The 18,755-nt window shown below is 48.8% G+C and overlaps 4 protein-coding genes across 4 annotated transcripts; 1 reads left to right on the top strand and 3 right to left on the bottom strand.

Annotated features, from left to right (window-relative positions):
- Positions 1-401: 401 nt before the first annotated feature.
- FSUBG_2710 (sporulation SPO72) lies at positions 402-7,149 on the bottom strand (the record flags this gene model as incomplete). Its single annotated transcript, XM_036680513.1, has 3 exons — positions 402-419; positions 469-6,909; positions 6,976-7,149. 3 exons carry the CDS (start codon positions 7,147-7,149, stop codon positions 402-404), a joined length of 6,633 nt encoding a protein of 2,210 aa, XP_036541730.1.
- Positions 7,150-8,374: 1,225 nt separating this feature from the next.
- Positions 8,375-10,048, bottom strand: FSUBG_2709 (uncharacterized protein; the record flags this gene model as incomplete). The annotated part of the gene is made up of 3 exons (XM_036680511.1): positions 8,375-9,255; positions 9,304-9,889; positions 10,031-10,048. 3 exons carry the CDS (start codon positions 10,046-10,048, stop codon positions 8,375-8,377), a joined length of 1,485 nt encoding a protein of 494 aa, XP_036541729.1.
- Positions 10,049-12,596: 2,548 nt separating this feature from the next.
- FSUBG_2708 (acyl dehydrogenase) lies at positions 12,597-14,307 on the top strand (the record flags this gene model as incomplete). The annotated part of the gene is made up of 4 exons (XM_036680510.1): positions 12,597-13,418; positions 13,470-13,746; positions 13,812-13,920; positions 13,971-14,307. The coding sequence occupies 4 exons, from the start codon at positions 12,597-12,599 to the stop codon at positions 14,305-14,307; spliced, it is 1,545 nt and encodes a 514-aa protein (XP_036541728.1).
- Positions 14,308-16,810: 2,503 nt separating this feature from the next.
- On the bottom strand, positions 16,811-17,975 carry FSUBG_2707 (cellular nucleic acid-binding protein; the record flags this gene model as incomplete). Its single annotated transcript, XM_036680509.1, has 8 exons — positions 16,811-16,959; positions 17,012-17,138; positions 17,188-17,309; positions 17,356-17,370; positions 17,434-17,447; positions 17,498-17,532; positions 17,588-17,607; positions 17,921-17,975. The coding sequence occupies 8 exons, from the start codon at positions 17,973-17,975 to the stop codon at positions 16,811-16,813; spliced, it is 537 nt and encodes a 178-aa protein (XP_036541727.1).
- Between the last annotated feature and the right edge of the window lie 780 nt (positions 17,976-18,755).

Here is an 18,755-nt window from a genome sequence, read left to right as displayed (position 1 = left end):
GAAAAACATCCATAAGACAAAGAACCCTCCAAGTAATAATAATCCAACTCCTAGCTGAATGAGAAAAGAAAGAAAAAGAAAAAAAAAATCAACGCATGCCTGTCCTCTCCAGGGTCTATGTTGTGCATCTAAATGCATGTCCTGTTTTTACCGATCTATCACAGACGAGCGCATGCACAAACATGCCTCTTTCTTAAAGAACAAAATATGCCTTTGGCCCGAGCACCGTTATATGCAGAGTGGATGGGAAAACATCGAGATGAAGATGGAAAGGACATGGAAGATCAGAGACACCTGTGATACACCTCCGATGTGATTGGTATCTCAATATCATTGCGCCATAATATGTTGCCCACATTTGTATCGTGTTTTAGATAAGTTGAACGAGCCGACGAAGCGACTTAATATCGTTTGTATTTCTGGCAGTTTGTTAGTCACGCTCGTTGACATGAACCCATTTTGAATTACCTCTTCAATCCTTCGTCTGTTGTTGGGATCAATCGAGTTGGTGGCTCCCATTAGAGTCTGTCCGATTGCTCGAGTGACACCGACAGCAGGTCTGAAAATGATCGTTGGTGCTCGCTTTAGCACAGCCTTTGCAGCGCCGGTAGCTGAAGAGCTCTCCATGACCTCGCCAGGAACTGCGATGATGGCATCGCGCACGAGGTTCACGTCTCTGGCAAGAGATCGGTATCCGCCCCGGATGCCTGAGATGACGCCCGTAGGTTGATCTGCATAGAGAGAGATTTGCCTCTGTTCTTCAGGGTCTATGTCATCCTCATCCCAGCCCTCGTAGGCTTGTTGAGGGTCTGACAGCATGCCCTCGGCACCTTGTAATGCGTATTGTGTACCAACAGCGAGCTTGGCACCCAGCTTAACAAGTTCGGTACCGGTCGTGCGAGCAAAGGCTGTAGCACCCTTCGATATACTGCGGATCACACGTCCGTCCTTCTTGTACTCGCGGATAGGTACCTCAACGAGGTCTCTGAAGCCGCTGCCCACATTGACAAGGGAACGAACAGGTGCCAGACCGGCTAGAATACCAGGAAGTTGGTTTGCCTTGACATCAGGCATCCAGATATCGTTGAGGGTCTTACCAAGCTTCTCAAATCCCGAGATACCATAGATGATGACATGGCGTAGAACCATTCTCGCCTCTTCGAGAACGATGAAGTTCATGAATTCAGTGGTGTGTCCAGAACGGAGACCAGCATAGTCGACTCGCTTGGGCTTGAAATCGAGCTTCACCGCTACGTTGTTGACCTCAGCTCTCTGAAGGAAGGGCACATCACTTTTTGACGTGTGAACAGGCACTTGGTCATCCTTGAACTCGAAAAATCGAGTGATGAAATCAAGAGCATCTTGATCCACATGCAGCCTCAACGGGAGCAAGGTCGCTCTTAGCACAATCTCAGACGCCTCAAGCGAGGGCTGTGGCTTGACGTTGAGAAGTTCAAGATGAACCATGCTGGTGCCCATTTCTCGCTCTCCCATATCCTGGTCATAGGTTGCAAATTTCTTCCATGTTGAGGTTGGGACGTGGTCGAAAATGTCCAAGTTATCAATGCGGATATCTATGCTGTTGAGAGTTTCCCCTGAATTTGGTGGAAAAACAAACAAATCTGCATCCACGCCTCGCAACTCAAAGGTGATCTTGTGATGCTTGCTGCGTTTGAGCTTAAGTCGTTTCGACTTCGGTTGACGAGCACGTGCTGTCCTGTTGGTAGCAGAAGTGAAAGCCGTGGTTGCAACCGATTCAGTCTCTGTTGCATTGTCGTTCAGGCCTTCATTGATTGCTCGAGACAGTTCTTGGGGATCACGATTTGCTGGGATGCCGATGTAAATCGAATTGAAGAGAAAGTCTCCGATAGCCTCTTCATCCTCTAGTTCTTCCTCATAGACCTGGACTTGACCAGCACGGGCTTGTCGTTCGTATGCTTTGGCTTCAACGTCCTGAACTGCCTTCGTTATGACATCTCGTGTGTGAACCCAGTCATAACCGTCAAAAAGATTCCATATAACATGAACATCTCGTACGGATACCTTGACAGGGCTGCGCTTCACCAAGTCGCTCGGCGCCCGATCGTAGCTGTTCTTCTTTGAATTCCAAATTTTGGCTTTGCTGTCCTTTGAAACGCCGCTACCATAGTAGTCTTCCTGGATCACAAGATCGTCAGAGTCAACTGTTTGCTGACTTGCTGAGCCAAACCCCGTCAGTAGTACACCCTCGTTAGTGTCTTTCATCTGGGGTCCGGAGCGATGCGAGCCATGTGAGATAATAGAGCTACTCGTCGCGTCGAAAAGCTCCTCGGCGACTGGCTCCTCATCATAAAATTGTGACTGGACTTGCAGCGGGCTGTCTGTGTTGAAGTCGACCTCTGAATCGCTCCCAGCCATCTCCTGAGCACCAGCAAAGTCTTGGTCAAAGTCGTACTCTCCCTCGGGCCTGCCGAAAGCTTCAGCTGAAATAGAAGCAAGCAGATCCTGCATGGGGACCACATCTGTAAGATACTTATTCTCCTTACTAGGTGGGGTTGGTGGTTTCAACGCATTGGCCAAAGAGATCAGAGTTTGTGTTGAATCAGCGCATGTTTCCAGAACAAGGAGATCATCCTTGAGCTCAACGCAAAATTGCTTTTCTCCATCATGGAGCTCCTTCACATCGACTACAAACTTGGCGGATGAGATGTAGCAAATGTCCACATAACCTCTGGCGCACATATCCGCTACCTGGCGAGATGTTGAAGATGAGGCGCGAGGTCTTTGGGCGACTGGAAGTTCGCTTGTTGCAACTTCGGCAATGTCGTTGATCAGCAAGATGGATGACTTATTGATGGTGAAGATAGCATTGGCCTCCACGTCCTTAGGCAACACAGCGACAAGATGGGCATCTGTGAGAGCGATCACCATCTTCGAGGGTTGGCCCAGCGGGTTAAGTCCCAAAAGGCAATCTCGGAAGCCGATATCCAGCGTCATCGGTTTCCCGCCCTTGCTCTTCTCACCAGGAGAGCTAGGCTGTCCAGTTAAAGCAAGATGGGCGTGGTCACCGAGGTTTGCCACCGACGCAGCAAGGCTCGCTTCGAAATCTTGGGGTGTGGCATCTTCTCCGAGCTCTAGAATATCCATGACCGTAGGAACGCGGTACTCAATACACAGATCCTGCATCTTTAGCTTGATAACCGGCTCGATCTCGTCACCAATCATCCGTGCCATCAAGACTGGGCCACGAAGTGAGATTTCCTTGGCTCCATATGTTGCCGTGCTAACCAGCTCTTCTGACCTATTTCTCTTCACAGAAAGATCGTGTATAGCTATGGCAACAAGTGAAGGGACCGTGATATGGCCTACGTGAAGATCTTTGATGTCCGCACCGAGGTGGCCAAGATTGCCACCAAAGTCTAGACTCAACGCAACCTTTTGGATCTTTGCCAGGGTCAATAAACCAGGTCGGTCATCTTCAGGCAAGTATTTTGCGACGGTAGAAAGCTTTGCAACTTCCTCACCAAGGTTCGGTAGAACTGAGAGCTGGGACATGTTTTGAACGCGAACATTCACACCATCGACTGAGAGTCTCAGTACGGAGCCCTTCCTTCGCTGACGTAACAAAGTATCAACCATGATCTCGTCGTTATCGCCATCGAATTGATGCTTTGAAGGGATGATTAACTCAAGGAGTTTCTCGAGATCTGAATCGTTGGGGGTCGTCAAGAACTCGACTCGAATTGTGGTGATCTCCGTATTGATAGGAGGATCTGACGTTGAGTTCTTCAAGTATGGCCCTGTTATTCGGATCATGCCGCAACCCAACCCTATAACCTCATCACGGCTCACAGCCTTAATGGAACTGGTTTCTACCAGCATGCTGCAGTCTTTTCCGATGAGCTCCACATAAGAGCCTCCGATGCGCACGTTAATCTTATTTTGTGATGCCATGGATCTGTCATTCGGATCAACTGGAGTATCGAATCGAACCCCCCTAGGCTTTGGTGTAGGAGCAGCTGGTTTAGGTGTCGGTGCGGGACTCGAGGCCATCGAAGCACTCATGTTAAGGAAGCTACTAAGGCCACCGAACCAGCTGAAAGTCTCGTCAAGCCGTCGCAGATCAAGTTGGAAAACGAGCGGTAGAGTCTGGACGTCTATCTTGGTTTTGCCGCCTGATTGAAGGATTTCGATTCCAATATCAGAACCTGCCGATAGAAATGTTTCTCTGACCGATGCACTCATGGGCTTGCCCTTGTCGAAGGATATGATGTCGCCATTTGCATACCCGAAACGGAACTTTTGCAAGTCAATCTTGGTGAGAATAGCTGGCTGTGTCGCCAATTTACCCTTGATGACCGGCGGTGTTGATATCTCAGTCCCGGAAATGGAAATAACCAAGTTTTGCAAGGTCGTGTTGAGCAGAACCTCCTGGTCAAAAAATGGCGATGTATCCAGATCCATGTAACGCTCAGGTGTATCCGAGATCCCTCCCAAGCGATTAATAAAGTCAAGTTTGATCTCCTCCAGTGTTATTTTGAGGTTGGGCATCTTCTTTGAACTAGTCTCCTGCTTTGTGCTCTCAATCGAGGGCGCATTCTTGTCTTTCACAGCATCCAGCAGCTTCCCAACAACCATCGCTAGTAAGAAGCCCAATGAGGCGTCAAATGTAAGATTCATGGGTGACAGGTTCACTTCTAGTGTTTCGTCAATTTTCGAAGCTCTTGGTGCTGGCTTGTTCTGTTGCATGGAAGCCCCGCCGTGCATTGAAAAGGCACCTGGAGCCTGAGGGTATGTAGACCGTCCCATTGACTGCGAGAGCTGGGCTACAGATTCCGGCGATGCAGGTTGAACATGCAGATGCTGGTGCTGTGATGGGAGATATATCGAGATGGTTTTCAGATTTAGAATCTCCTTGACTAGACGCGTTGGTCCTTTGGGAGTGGCAGCACCTTCCTGTTGTCTGGTTGGAGTACTGGGATTCTCTGGATCAGCATCAGTAAGACATGCCCTTGAAAATGCAGGTTCTGAAGATTCGCTATCTGAAGCATCCAGTGATACCGAGGGACCGTCTTTCCGATACATAGAGTGTCTCAAGGTAGTAGGTGGTGCTATAGCATTCACTGAAGGATCGTCATCGTCGTCGTCATCTTCCCAAGCACCAGGAATGAAAGGCTTTGACTCTTGTTCCAATGGTACAGTGGCGGGTGTCTCTTCTAACTCTGGGCTTGGAGACTCGACATCTGATATCTGAGGAGGAATCGGTTCTGGCAATTCGGGCTTTGCATCTATGATTTGTGACTCAGTTTCTTCGTTTGCCACAGGTGTATGTGCCGTTGTAGGTGGGGTGACTGCCACCTCGACTGGTTCAACAGGGTTGACTGGCTCAGAAAGTTGTTCCACCTCTTCGGTCAAGTCGTGGGGTTTCGGCGAAGGTGTATGGCCATGAGAAGGATCTGGCGGCAAAAACGACGCTGATTGAGCGTTAGTCTGTGAGAAAGCGCTCATGTACATGCTCTCTGCTTCTTCGTGTGTGTACATATGGGACTGTGCAAGGTCTTCAGCCGATCTCGCACTAAAGCTTTCAGTTGAAGAAGTCCGACTGAGGTGCTCATCTGAAATGCCCCTCCTAGAAGTTTCCAAATTACCTTGTGTCGCTGGTGTCTCAAGTGTAGGTGCAGATCTGGCTTCTCGTTCTGCGATCGTCCACTGAGGTCTCTCGTTCTCCAGTGCTGTTGAATGAGAGCCGTGTTCTCCAGGAAGAAAGGTTGAATGAAATACAGGCTCGTCATTGGGACTGTTACTGAAATCATGATACATCGATGCCCGGGGGGTGACGGGGCTATCTTCTGCATCATCATCATCCTGAGGGCTTGAGAATTCGTATGGGATTCCAAGTGCGTCCTCACTGTCGCCAAGAGGATATTCGTGCTCTGGAGACTCCTGATCGATGGAGTATTCGTCTCTGAGGCTCTGCTGTGAGCTAGCCAAAGAATTATCGGAATGAAGACTCTGCTGCGAACCCGCGAGCCGTTGATCGATGCTGTGTTGTGAAAGAACTAAGGGTTCCACCTGCGGAAGAGCTGACCGTTGTGAAGGTTCTTGCGCTTCTGATCGTATGCTTCCCTGCGATGATGTCACGGATTCTTCGTGAAGGCTGCTCAGTGAAAGTGTAGTAGTCTGGCGTGACGGTGGATTCCTGGTCATAGCTGGAGAAGAAGCAAGCGAGGGCGAAGTGACGGAAGGTGATCGCGCCAATGCAGAAAAGACGTTTGCTTCTGAAACGAGGTACGCCCGTACGTTTGACAATGATACATGACGCTTGCCCTCCTTTGGTACGATGGTGGGAGACCCTTCGGCGTTATCAGAGGCAGTGGTAACACCCTCAACATCGATGCCCTCAAGTGCAACTTGAAATGACACCAACTCAGTCGTAGTGGTGTTTGGTTCAACAGGCACTTCAACGTCCAGCTGAAAATTAACACCTTTTATCCTTACCTGCGTCCGGTCGACGATACCCTGCAAAAAGTCGGCCAAAAACGCTGGGAGAGAAAGGGCTTGGCCTGTTCCGTATGCCAAATCGTCTTCACTGCCATCATCGCTCATAGCGATGGAAGCGCCAAGATCCTGGGTTTCGGCGGCCAAAGCATCCTCGAGTTTCCTTCGCTCTGATCGTGGCTGCGTTTCAAGGAATGATTGTGCAAGGTCGACGGTGTTCGGTACAGCGGTGGTCTCTTCGGGTGTTCTTTTGCCTGATGGACGAGCCGGTTTGGATTCCGCACCTATGACTTGCAGCGCAATATCGACACCGTCGACCTCGGCTATTATAGGGCTTGTGTAAAAGTCCATCGGGATGGTGACTCGCAGAAGCAAAACCTTGGCTTTTTGCAATCTGAATGTGTCAGGAAGCTGCAGCAGCTTGTCGAGTTTCTATGGCGGAGCATCAGTGACCGTGATCTTCTAAGCCGTCGATGGATGCACAGTCATTAAACCTACCTGGAGCTTGATCCCAACATCGCGAAATTCGAGGACTGTATTCCTCCCTATCGCCAAATCTAAATTGTCAATATCGAGGGCCTCGGCATCGAGAAGTTCCAGTCGGGAAAGGGCATATCGTAGCAACCTCTTTGGCATAGAGGAGCTCCGGAAAGACTGGAAGAGGGTCGCCATGATGTCGTCGTTCGTGGGATGCGATCGGGTCGATGGGCGGGGTGGCGATGACTGCCCACGCAGCCCGAGAGGGAAGGATGATAAGAAGACGACAGATGAATATTGACTATCGAAATGGGTGTAAGTTATCGACAGAGTATTGCTACTGTCTGCTAGGCAGAGGCCTACGTCGGCGTCTATCAGTCGGTAGCTTGAGGACCCCGGCCAGATGCGGGGCCGTAGAACATGTTCAGAGGGAATGGGACAAGGCCATGAGAAGAAGCTGTAACTAAGAGGAGAAGTAATTGGCTGTGAGATCGGATAAACTGATTAAGTTTGTATGTGAATCGTGGCTAAGTTGAGGGCAAGGCACCAGCGAGGCTGAAAAGGTTTGAATTATACAAACCTAGGTAAGTAAAGTAAGTTAAAGAAAAAGAACAGTAATAAGGTAAGGTAAGGTCGGTCGAGGCACACTTCCCAAAGAGTCGGGTCACCGTCACAGACAGCGTCACACAGTCACGACTTGCATGGGCATGGACCATGGCTGAGACGGCAACGCGCGGGCGAGTGGGGGAGATAGACCTATAGTGGACCCTCTACTGCCAAATCCATACGAGCTACAGGCGGTAGAAGGCCTGGAAAGGACCCTGTCTATCGCCCCTCGAGACGCTAAAACACTAACACATGAGGCTCGTGACTCGATTTCAAGGATCGTTTCGAGCGCTGCACCAAAGCAGCTGGTCCATGATGTATCTCCCGAGGGCATCTCGTTGGGGCGTCATTTGACCCGTGGATTGCGCTTTTAGTGGGTGATACGACTCGCGCAACCTCTGCTCTACTGTAATTTGGGGAACTCAATCGATAAAGTCGGCTCACCATCAATCAGATTGTGTGCTGCCCGCGTCATGGATCCTACAATCAATGTCTTGACTTGATCAACTGTGACGTGGTTTGCTCTGACACGATTTGCAGCGGAAGATTGATTGCCTTTGCTGTTTTGGGTAAATCGGGTGAGTCAAGGCCGCTGCAACTTGACCTCAAACAAATGCATCGTCGATCTCTATGCAGTCCCTTTGATAGCCTGAGACAACGACATATTCACTGCTTATCACGCGCATACCCTTGCCAAGATTTCTTTAACGGCCGTTTTAGGCATCTTCCATTGTCTATTGCTACCCTAACCACAAACGATTGACGGCGTCCTCTTCTCACTGAAGCAACCACCAATTCTTCATAGGCCCCTTACTTACTTGGATCGTCCGTAATAAGCCTCCGCTATTCTCTTACCAACAGCCTCACCGCTCCAGTAGGCTCCAGTCGCCGTGCCTAGACCAACAAACGGCGCAGTGTGCTCGCCTGCCAGCCACAATCCATGATCCGGCAAACCCTCTCGCATTGTCCGGATATCAGCATCACCCTCTTCCAAACCAACCTGAAAATTACTGTAGCTTCCAAATCCTGAAAGCTCATCGTGAAGCCAATCTGTAGCCATAAAGCCAGAAGGCTTGCAGTCAGGGTTACTCTCCGAGTAATGCGGAAGTCGTGAGTAATATGGCTTGAAGAAGTTGAGGAGGAACTCATCCTTCTTCTGGGGATCCGATATCTTCAATAGCTCGCTCGTAATATACTGCGACTGCTCGCCGTAGGTGTAGAAGAGAAGGGTTGGATGTGAAACTGCTGGGTCCAGGCTAGCAAGTTCCACGACCTCTTGATTCCATCGTCTTGGGTTCAGATCAGGAACGTATTTTGGGGAGAGCCATTGCACAAAACCCTCTGCTTTTCGGTCATCACCTTCTTTACCGAGCCAGTAGGGGTTGGGAAAGTTGATGTAGACCTTCTCAAGACATCCGTAACCAATGGCATCAATTGCCTTGGTCATTCGAGCAGGTAGCGCAGGCTCAAAAGCGTCGAGGTTTCGTTTCAGCCAGCCAAGGGGTGCAGTGACAACAACTTCGTCAAACTCGAGTGTCTGGCCGCTATCTGTTGTGACCTTGGCCTTTTCCTCAGGATTTGATCGATATGATATCCTGTCTATCTTGGTCTGGAACTTGATCTCGGCTCCCCCAAGAGCAGGTCTCGCAACTTCATCAAGCACCTTCTTGTATGTGCCGGCACAAAACAGATTCTCTGGCTCGAGTTAGATGATTATTTTTGCCAATTTCGGATTCAACTTACCTCCTTCTATACACTCTTCCAGCCAAAAGAACTTCAGACTTTGTCTAGAGACTGGACTGCCGATAAAAGCACCCCACATCTCAGATATTTGCATCACAATGCTTCGTATCCTTTCGTGGTCGGCTTCAGTATCAGGTACCTTCTCCGTAACCTTCTGGACAAAGAAGTCGTGAAGACTCTCTTTCGAATCGATATCCGACGAGTTGCTATTGGAGTGCTTGAAGGCGTCCTGGATAATATCCCAAACGATTGTGGAGTATTTTTCACCATCCTTGAGGGACAAGAGCTCGCCAGATTCGTCAAAGACACAAGAAGTTGAATCCCAGTCGCTGATGGCAGTATTCGTTTGCTTGGCCAGATCTAGCATTGGGTTGTCGTTGGTTCCATGGATCCAATTGGGACCGACATCAGCCAAGTGACCATTTGGAAGGACCTCTTGATGCAAGCGGCCACCAACTCGATTCCTAGCCTCAATGATGGTGACTTTGAACCCATTCTGAATGAGAATATCTGCACATCGGAGACCAGCGAGACCAGCACCGACTACACCAATATGTGGTTTTGAAGTCTGATCACCACTCCAACGCTGTAGGCTTGTTAATCAGCATTGGCTTCAAGGTGTGTAAGAGGCAGGCTGAGAATGAAACTGTCGCCGTTGAAAAGCCATAAGTGGCGTCCAGTTTGAGACATTTAACAACGGCAAGTTTGGTGCAAATTTTGTACATACCTGTTTCAAACTATCCATGGTGACAAATCTCCTCAAGATCTTATCTTGATCATACCCAACCCGAGTATGTGGACGGGTAGACCAGAGATCCTGGTAGATCTTGGATGTGTGCCTAGCGGCAGGGCTAGTGCAACATATCGAGTAAGCATCCATGCTGAGATATTCAAGATGTATGGTCAAAAGATATACGTTTAGGAATGGGTGTAGAGCAATGGCAAAAGAAGGATAACTGGACTTCCAGTAGGGAAAGAGGATCGAGATAGGGAGATATAAGAAGGGGTATGATAGGGCGGGGATACAGGTGTAGTCCAGAACGGAGGGACATAAGCTTCAACGGTTGACAAGGAGGTCACCAGGTGCCAAAGTCATGTCAGGCAAGAATGGCTCTTGGCCACCAAAGTTCCCTGAGAATAGATGGCAACTTGTAACAGGCTAGAGACCGTGACGATGACGATCACGAGGGAAATATATCCACCGCACAATGGAGGGAGGGAATGACCGTGTGGTGTCTCGGGTGTGTTAGCTCCTACGACGTTTAGATCAAGGTAATTTCTAGCCAATGACCTAGTTGGAGATAGTTGCAGCAACCTGAGCGGTTTGCGAACTTCAGATAACGGAGAAGAGCTAATCGCGAAACATAAAGAAGGACAAAACCCCCAGTGTCAACTGGCGAAATCGATGAGAAGCGGGCGCAGGGGCAGACGCTGCCATGCACGCCTCAGTGCTTTAGCATGAGCTTTAAACTCGACTTCTCAACATCGCCATTGGAGCAACCTCTTTGATAAGGAGGCTCGGCAGTATGTAAAAGACCAAAGTGAGGCGGACATGGACATGGCTGTCACGGATGCAGGTCCGGGGTTCGAAAAAGAGTAATAAACTGAGAATGGAAGATACACAAAGAAAAGCCCGCAAATAACCAAGCCAATGGCGGCTCTAAACTGCTGCTCATGGGAACATGGGGATGGGACAAGGCCCATCGTTTGATATAGAACCAAGATGCCCCTCAAAAGGCCTGTGCAGATCCAGATTCAAATCGTGGATCCTCCCGTTTGCCAAGCCAGACTAGTTCAAAGAAACAGCGGTTGCAGAAACGGTTCAGAGGTGTTGAGTCCAGCACAAGCAGGGTCATGTAAGAGCGAGGCAAAGTGATAAGAGAAGACAAGGGGTGAGAACTAAGAGACTTGGCTGATACGTACTTTGGTAAGAATCGAGGGTTCAAGTGAGATGGAGCAGGATGAAAGAGGGAATATCGCATTACTCTTCAAGGAGCTTCTGAAACATAAGAAGAATACATTCAGGCTCAGAGGAAAAGATTCTGAGGCAATCCTCAAGTTTTATCTTTATCTGCTTCTAGCGGCGTGGGGCCATGACTAACGCAATTCGCCGCAAAAGTAGAGAAACTTGATTGCCTGCTTCGTATTCTGGCGTCTGTCTATGAAGCGTTGACGCTATCGTAAGATGGATGCATTCTAGAAAGTAAGTCCTCCCAGAATTTATCTAGAAACTTATGAGATTGTCAAGCCACCATGTCCAGGAACCCAGAGCTCCCGGTACAGGTTGAGCTAAGCGGTAGAGAGCTTACGGTAGAGTCACAGGAATACACAGAATATTGTCCTCGACGATAATCTAGGCTGCTTGATTCGTGGGAAGGAGTGAGAAGATGCTATAGGGATAACGAGATTTCGAAGGAAGAATGTGGGCAGCTTGTATTGAGCAAAGTCAACACATCAGACAGAGCGTAAGTAACTGTGCAGTTTTGGAAGGATTGTCAACGTGTTGTTGTCAATGTCACTCAAGTGAGTAGCAGTGCAAGACCGATTTGAAGCTGATCAATGAGTGAGTCTTGTGGCGTCGCTCTATACTAGATGCTGTCCTCGATAGATATCCTTTGCTGCGACTTCAGTCCCTTGAGTGTTTTACCTGGGTTGCCTATTAGCCAGTCAGGAAAGAAATTAGATGGGCGGAGCATGTATAATCCTAACGAGCGTTAGTTAACGACAGTTCCTTGTGTAGATGCTCAAGCCCCATAATGTCAGACGATTCGAGAGAGAGGAGAGACTCAACTCCAATGACCCTCTCTCTTGGGGAGCAAGAAAACCGGACCTTGATATAGGGTGTCAAAATAAACTCGGCAAAAGATATCCTAAGCTTCGTAAAGGTATCCTCCTAAATTCATGTGAATTTACCCAAGTCTTCTTATCATTTAGGACCAAGGTCCTGAGTTTTCTTCCCTTAGCCTTTCTCTCTATCCATGTCTCACCTTTTTTTTTGGTGAAGATTTAGGTCATTCCATCATGTGCAAATGCATCGGCCCCTCCCCCACAAAATGGAAGTGAAGCCGCTGGAGCCAATGGGAGACTTTGTATTTCATCACAGCAGGCCCACTTAGTCGGTGCCGAGGTTCAAGGTCATTCATCATCGTCTGGGGTAATGTGTGTGTCTGTCTGGGGCTTGAGAACAGCTAAAGCAAGCCAAGTTCCATTTATTCAGCTTCAACTCTGTTTCTCACTTATTCTTCTGTACTCTTGCGATACCTCGTCTGCCCCTAATATCTCAAATCACAACCATGAGCTCTCCTACAGATACATTCTCCCGCGAGGAGGTGCGCTCCCATACAACCGACGAGTCCCTCTGGTGCATCATCGATAGCACGGTCTACGATCTCACTGACTTTGTCGACGCTCATCCCGGCGGTGAGACTGTCCTAAAACAGGTCGCCGGTCAAGATGCCACGTCCGCTTTCTACAACCTCCACCGACATGAAGTTCTCACCAAGTACAAGGACCTCGCCGTTGGCACCATCGAGGGCGAGAAGCCTCAAGTTATTACCCCACAGCCTGGCGACCTCAGCAAGGTCCCCTACGCCGAGCCCCTATGGCTTGCAGAGCCCTTCCGCTCGCCCTACTACAAGGACAGCCACAGGCGATTGCAGCGCAAGCTCCGAGAGTTCGTCGATAGTGAGCTTTACGAGGAGGCGCAAGAGTGCGAGGCGACTGGACGATACATTAGCCAGAAGATGATTGATCGCATGAGCGAGCTGGGCATTTTACACATGCGTATCGGGCCTGGAAAGCATCTCCACGGTGTTGACCTCATGGGAGGCGCCGTCAAGGGTGAGGAGTTCGACTACTTCCATGACTTGATCGTGGCCCAGGAACTTGCGCGAGCTATGGCTCGAGGTTTCGCTGATGGAAACATGGCGGGTATGACTATTGGATTGACAGCGGTTCTCAACTTCGCCCGCGACGAGGCATGGAAGAACAAGATTGCCAACGAGGTCTTCAGCGGCAAGAAGAAGATCTGTCTTGCCATCACCGAGGCCTTTGCTGGTTCAGATGTCGCTGGATTGCGCACAACTGCTGAGAAGACACCCGATGGCAAGCACTATGTAAGTCAATTGCTGCTTGGAGATCAAAGATCAAGCGCTCACACAAACTAGATTATCAACGGCACCAAGAAGTGGATCACCAACGGTGTATGGTGCGATTACTTCGTTACAGGTGCCCGAACCGACAAGGGCTTGAGTGTCTTCCTTATCGAGCGTGGTGAGGGTGTTGAGACCAAGCAGATCAAGACCTCTTACTCTACAACAGCTGGTACAGCCTTTGTCACATTCGACAACGTCAAGGTCCCCGCCGAGAACATGTTGGGCAAGGAGAACAAGGGTATCCAGGTCATTCTGAGCAACTTCAACCACGAGCGATGGTACATGGTTTGTAAGTGCTACCGCTTCCCAGCTACGATATAGCCATTCGGATTAGAACTAACCTCTCCTCAACAGGCGGAAGTCTTCGTTTGTCGCGATCCATCATTGAGGAGTGTCTCAAGTGGAGTAACCAACGCCAAGTGTTTGGCAAGTCACTCATTGACCAACCCGTCATCCGTCAAAAGTAAGTTCTCCTAAACCCTTCGTACCTCCTCACTTGCTAACGCCGTCCAGGCTCGCCAAGATGATTGCGCTCATCGAAGCCAACCAGTCATGGCTCGAAACCGTCACCTACCAAATGTGCCACATGCCCTACTCACAACAAGCACAGCACCTTGCCGGCCCCATTGGTCTGCTCAAGATGAGCGCCACTCGTGCTGCCCACGAAGTCGCCGACGAGTCCGTGCAAATTTGGGGTGGCCGCGGTATTACCCAAACTGGTATGGGCAAATTTATCGAGATGTTCCACCGAACATACAAGTTCGATGCCATTCTCGGTGGTGCCGAGGAAGTGTTGGCAGATCTCGGTGTGAGACAGGCCATGAGGAACTTCCCCAAGGCCATGTTGTAAGACTACGGTGCAGTGTTTCAAGGTGGCTATAGTTTAAACCGTGTATTATTGGAAAATATCCCGCAATTTAGTTCTTCTTGTCAAAACGAAAGACATGTGACGATAAATTAATTACTTGCTACCTAGGCTGCGTGAACGCAGCCTTTTAGGTAGATTCCGAGCAAACTTGGTAGACATTTCGCATTAGGTGCTTACAGTTGTGCTAATAGACCTGGAGTCGAAGGAATTGCCTTTCTGCTATGTGTTTCAGTATTCGTTACCATCGCCTGCCAACCTAAATCGACAACCCAATGAGTTGACATACTGGTTTTCAGAATGTTTGCTCGTTAGGGAACCAGCTGCCCAGCTCTTTGAAGCCAATGTCCTTACATTGTGTCTGAACATGATCTTCTGGATTATTTGAACTACAGTTGAGTCTATTGTATCTGCTGTACGTCAGAATTCTCTTTACGACAGTGTGTTCAAACTTGCCATATGAGTAGATAGGCTCCATCTCACAGGTAGCTGGGCCATGAAACTGTTCCTCACATCCAACGTCGCTATAAGAGCGGCCAAGGTGCGTCACAACTTCAGTCACCGGATCTCTGTCAAGAATAAAACAAATTTCAATTGAAGGTGCCGCCGTTGGTGGATGATTGACGCCCAGGAGAAAGACGCCAAGGCCAAACTAGAATTATAACCAAGCATTAATGACAATATACGTTTACAAAAACTCTGTCACTAAGTTGACAGGAAACTGCAAAAACAGCATGAAGTAGTTTATTCTTCACATGATTGGCTTGGTCGTGCAGTCCTCGCAAAACAACCAAAATATCAATCTCAATCCAGCGATACCAGCCCCTGAATATTCTTCTTTGCTCTTTGAAAAGCCTGAGATTAGTATTTTCCAGCCACAGATGTCGGAAAGTGATCCTATATATATTTTTCACTCAAAAGGTTTGATTGATGGAAACGGACGTGCAGAATGATGGTTAGTTCTCCATTAATGATAGAAAATTATACAGACAGGCGGCTTGAGGTGTTGTTAGAGAACAAAGGGTCAAATACTAGAATATCCAGTGGCTTATAAAGGATATCAAAAGGCTAAAGTTGGAGTCCAATTGCGTTTATATATTGTCAGCCTGCAGTTATGTATGTTAAGACAAGTGTGGCGGCTCTTGATTTCTAGCTACGATATACATGTTAAAGAGACAACTCAACACAGATCAATAGAAAAATCTACACAACGACATGCTTGTGCTACCATCTAAAACAATAATTCTAATGGCGCATGTATAGATATTGTCATCTTCTAGACAGTGGATTTGGGTGTGTTACGTAGCAAAGTCTGAGTAATGTTCTTGCTGTCATGGTGCTATCTATATAAGCAGCCTGATATAGAATCCAGAGTCGGGCTGGTAACACTTTCAACCCTTTGACCTTCATTATAACGACATGATACATTAGTCAGCTTGATTCTATATATTCCCCTTGTCTGCAGTCGACCTTAATTATTAGACTCCCAGGTTTTGAAATTACCAAGTCATACCAACAGCCCAGGTCATTGAATATCTGTGTTAGGCCGCTAAAGTCCTTCCTGAGTTGTACCAGGATCGGCTCGTTATTCAAAAACTCAGCCGAGATTGTTGTAAAAGGTCTTTCATGCCGGATCCGTATCTTGGCCCGTAGGCTTGATATGAGCCACAACAGGCCACGCCAGGAACTCTTGTACACTGCGAGTCGGAACCATTCTAGATCTGAACCTTTGTCACACAGCTACCCCTGAAGGGTTCCTGTATGCGTCACCAGCAACTCGCTCGCCATTCTGTCATACCAAGCTGACTGAACATGCTATTGTCCAAGTAGCATGCTACTAAGCGGAGAATATCTTAACAGCAACAGGCTGACTGTGCTGGTGCGTCCAAGAGGAACGACCACCCTTTGAGCCTTGTTCACCTTCATTCTACACACCCGCTTCTGCTAGCAACGCAAAGCATAGGCCGGCAATATCGAAACACACAAACAGTCACACCAGGTTAGAGTTTCCACAACGTCGGGATCAACGCATTTCATCTCGACTTGACTACCAAAGGAGCACCCCCAGCTCTCCTCAGCTTGGGCTCTCCACTTGCAGCGAGTAAGCAGAGCACCAGAGGTGTTGTAAAACATTGCATGCAAGACACCAGATATTTTCAGTTTGATCTCGTCACCCCCACCCGTCACCATCCGTCTGTCTCAAATTCGAGTCGATTTCATGGTCGTAGTCGTTCGTTCGTTGTGTGACGAAATCCAATGCCGCTATGTTCCAATCAAAGCTGGTCGCCGCCAGCCACTCGTCGAGAACCGCGCACGGTTTGTTTTATGAGTCTCCATTTTGCCGTGATGATCATAAGAAGTCGTGAGAAGAAGTTGAACTTTTGTCGAAATGCCGTAAAAAGAACTATGAAATAAATCGTCCGTGGGTATCAACGAGTCTCCACGTCCACCTCGCCTCAGTCACGATGCTGAGTGACGAGCCGCCATTTTAGTTGCTGGGGCACTGAGACTGGACGTGACCAGGCTGCTGGCACTTGTAGCAGATCTTCTCACCACCAGCGGACTCCTTGGGGCAGTCGCGGGAGTAGTGGCCAGACTCGCCGCAGTTGTAGCACTTCATGCCGTTGACACACTCGCCTGTGATTTGGTTAGCCGACATCAGATGCTCCCGGATAAAAGTGCAACGCACGAGACATATGGCCGTAGCCACCGCAAGAGTAGCAGGTCTTGCCAGCGCCACCACCGAAGCCACCACCATAGTTGTTACCGTAGGAGGACTTGGAGCAGTTGCGGGCAATATGGCCAATCTCACCACACTGAAAAATTGTTAGCCACAGCCGTAGTCTGAATGACAAATAAACTTACCTTGTAGCACTCGGTAGCCTGACCGCTGCCACCGCTCATGGGGCAGTCGCGGGAGATGTGGCCGGGCTGGCCGCACTTGTAGCAGGACTTGTTATCCTTCATAGGCTCGGTGCAGTCACGGCCTGGAATGCATTAGTGACGGTCAAACAAGAGAGGTGAGAAACATACTCATGTGGCCCTCGCCTGATAGCAAGAAAGATTAGTCGACAAAATTACAGCATTGAAAAAAGAGCGAGTAGGTCTCACCACCGCAGTTGTAGCTAGATCTCAATTAGCAAAAATAAACTCAACACTCTGAGAGAACACTCACCACTTAGCAGGACCCTTGGTAGGGCAGTCACGGGCCTAAAGAGAATAGTGAGTAGGTTGAGAGACAAATACGTCGAAATGCGCATCATACCTGGTGGCCAGTAGAACCGCCTAGAAATCATGTTAGTATTTGTTCAAGTGTAGAAGTAAAAGTAAATGGAAATGAGACGCCGCAACCGAGGCTCAACGAGATTCGACAGCCACTACCAAGCCAGGTCTGTGGTGAGCGTACGGCACGCGACCACCCGTGCATAAACACGTCAAGTGCAAGCCACAGCATCAAGCCTAGAACCTCAAGAAGCAGCGCACTATTTTGGGTCGCCTCTGGAACCAAAGCAAGCGCAGAAGCTTGCATTGGTCTGGAAACAGGTCTTGGTGCATAACATGCTGATGAAGGAGTCTGAATGAGATAGATCAGACTTACAAGAGTAGCAAGCGCCACGGGGCTGCTGCTGTTGTTGCTGCTGGAAAGAATCCATTTTGAGAAATTGAGTGGTTGTGTGAAAGGGTTTCTGAATTCTCAAAGTCAGTCTAAGAAGTGAGGCACGGTTATGAAAGTATCAAAGTGTGTTAAGGTAAAAGCTAGAGTGGTCATCCGCCTCCGAGATCCGATAGAGGCAAGAGATTGGCGAGGGGCTGATGTGTAGTGACGGAGTTGCAGGAAGTAAGAAGAGGGGCAACTGGAGGAAAATGAAAGGGTTTTCTTTGCGGATGAGAAAACACAGACTCTTTGAACCAAAATGGCTGAGAGGCGTGAGAAAGTCATGAGGGCGATTCAGAGACTCCTGAACTTGGCAATCGGAGCTGTAATCGCATTAAAACAGTGATTGACTGTCGCCAATGGATGGAATCTAACGGCTCTTCCCAACGGCTTGTCATGAGAGTGGACAGTGAGTTTTAAGCCCACTGACAACGTTCTGGCAGGTAGCTGAAAGTGGTAGGCGGGGGCGGGGTGCAGAGATTTCCCAGGTAATTTTGCTCCAGGATTTTTTTTCCATGCGAGCGCTGAGAGATGAGGATGATGCGAAAGAACGGCAGCGAGGTGGGAGTTGCTGGTGAAGAGGCTGCGCGTTGAATTCTGATAAAGTGAAGCCATGGACTTACCGAAAGGTTTGATTTGCTTATATTTGCAAGAGGAAAGGATCAAACGAGAATTTGAGGAAAGTTTGTGGTGATGTGTGAAAGAGAGAACCAAGGCCGAGTTCCAGAGTTTGAGGGGAGTTTTCACGCGCTTTGACGGGTTGAGTAAGTGCGGGTCG

Source organism: Fusarium subglutinans (genome assembly GCF_013396075.1).
Source record: "Fusarium subglutinans strain NRRL 66333 chromosome Unknown NRRL66333_c0000024, whole genome shotgun sequence".
NCBI lineage: Eukaryota > Fungi > Ascomycota > Sordariomycetes > Hypocreales > Nectriaceae > Fusarium > Fusarium subglutinans.
The sequence above is the reverse complement of the archived record's forward strand: the minus strand, read 5'-3'. Positions and strand labels throughout refer to the sequence as shown.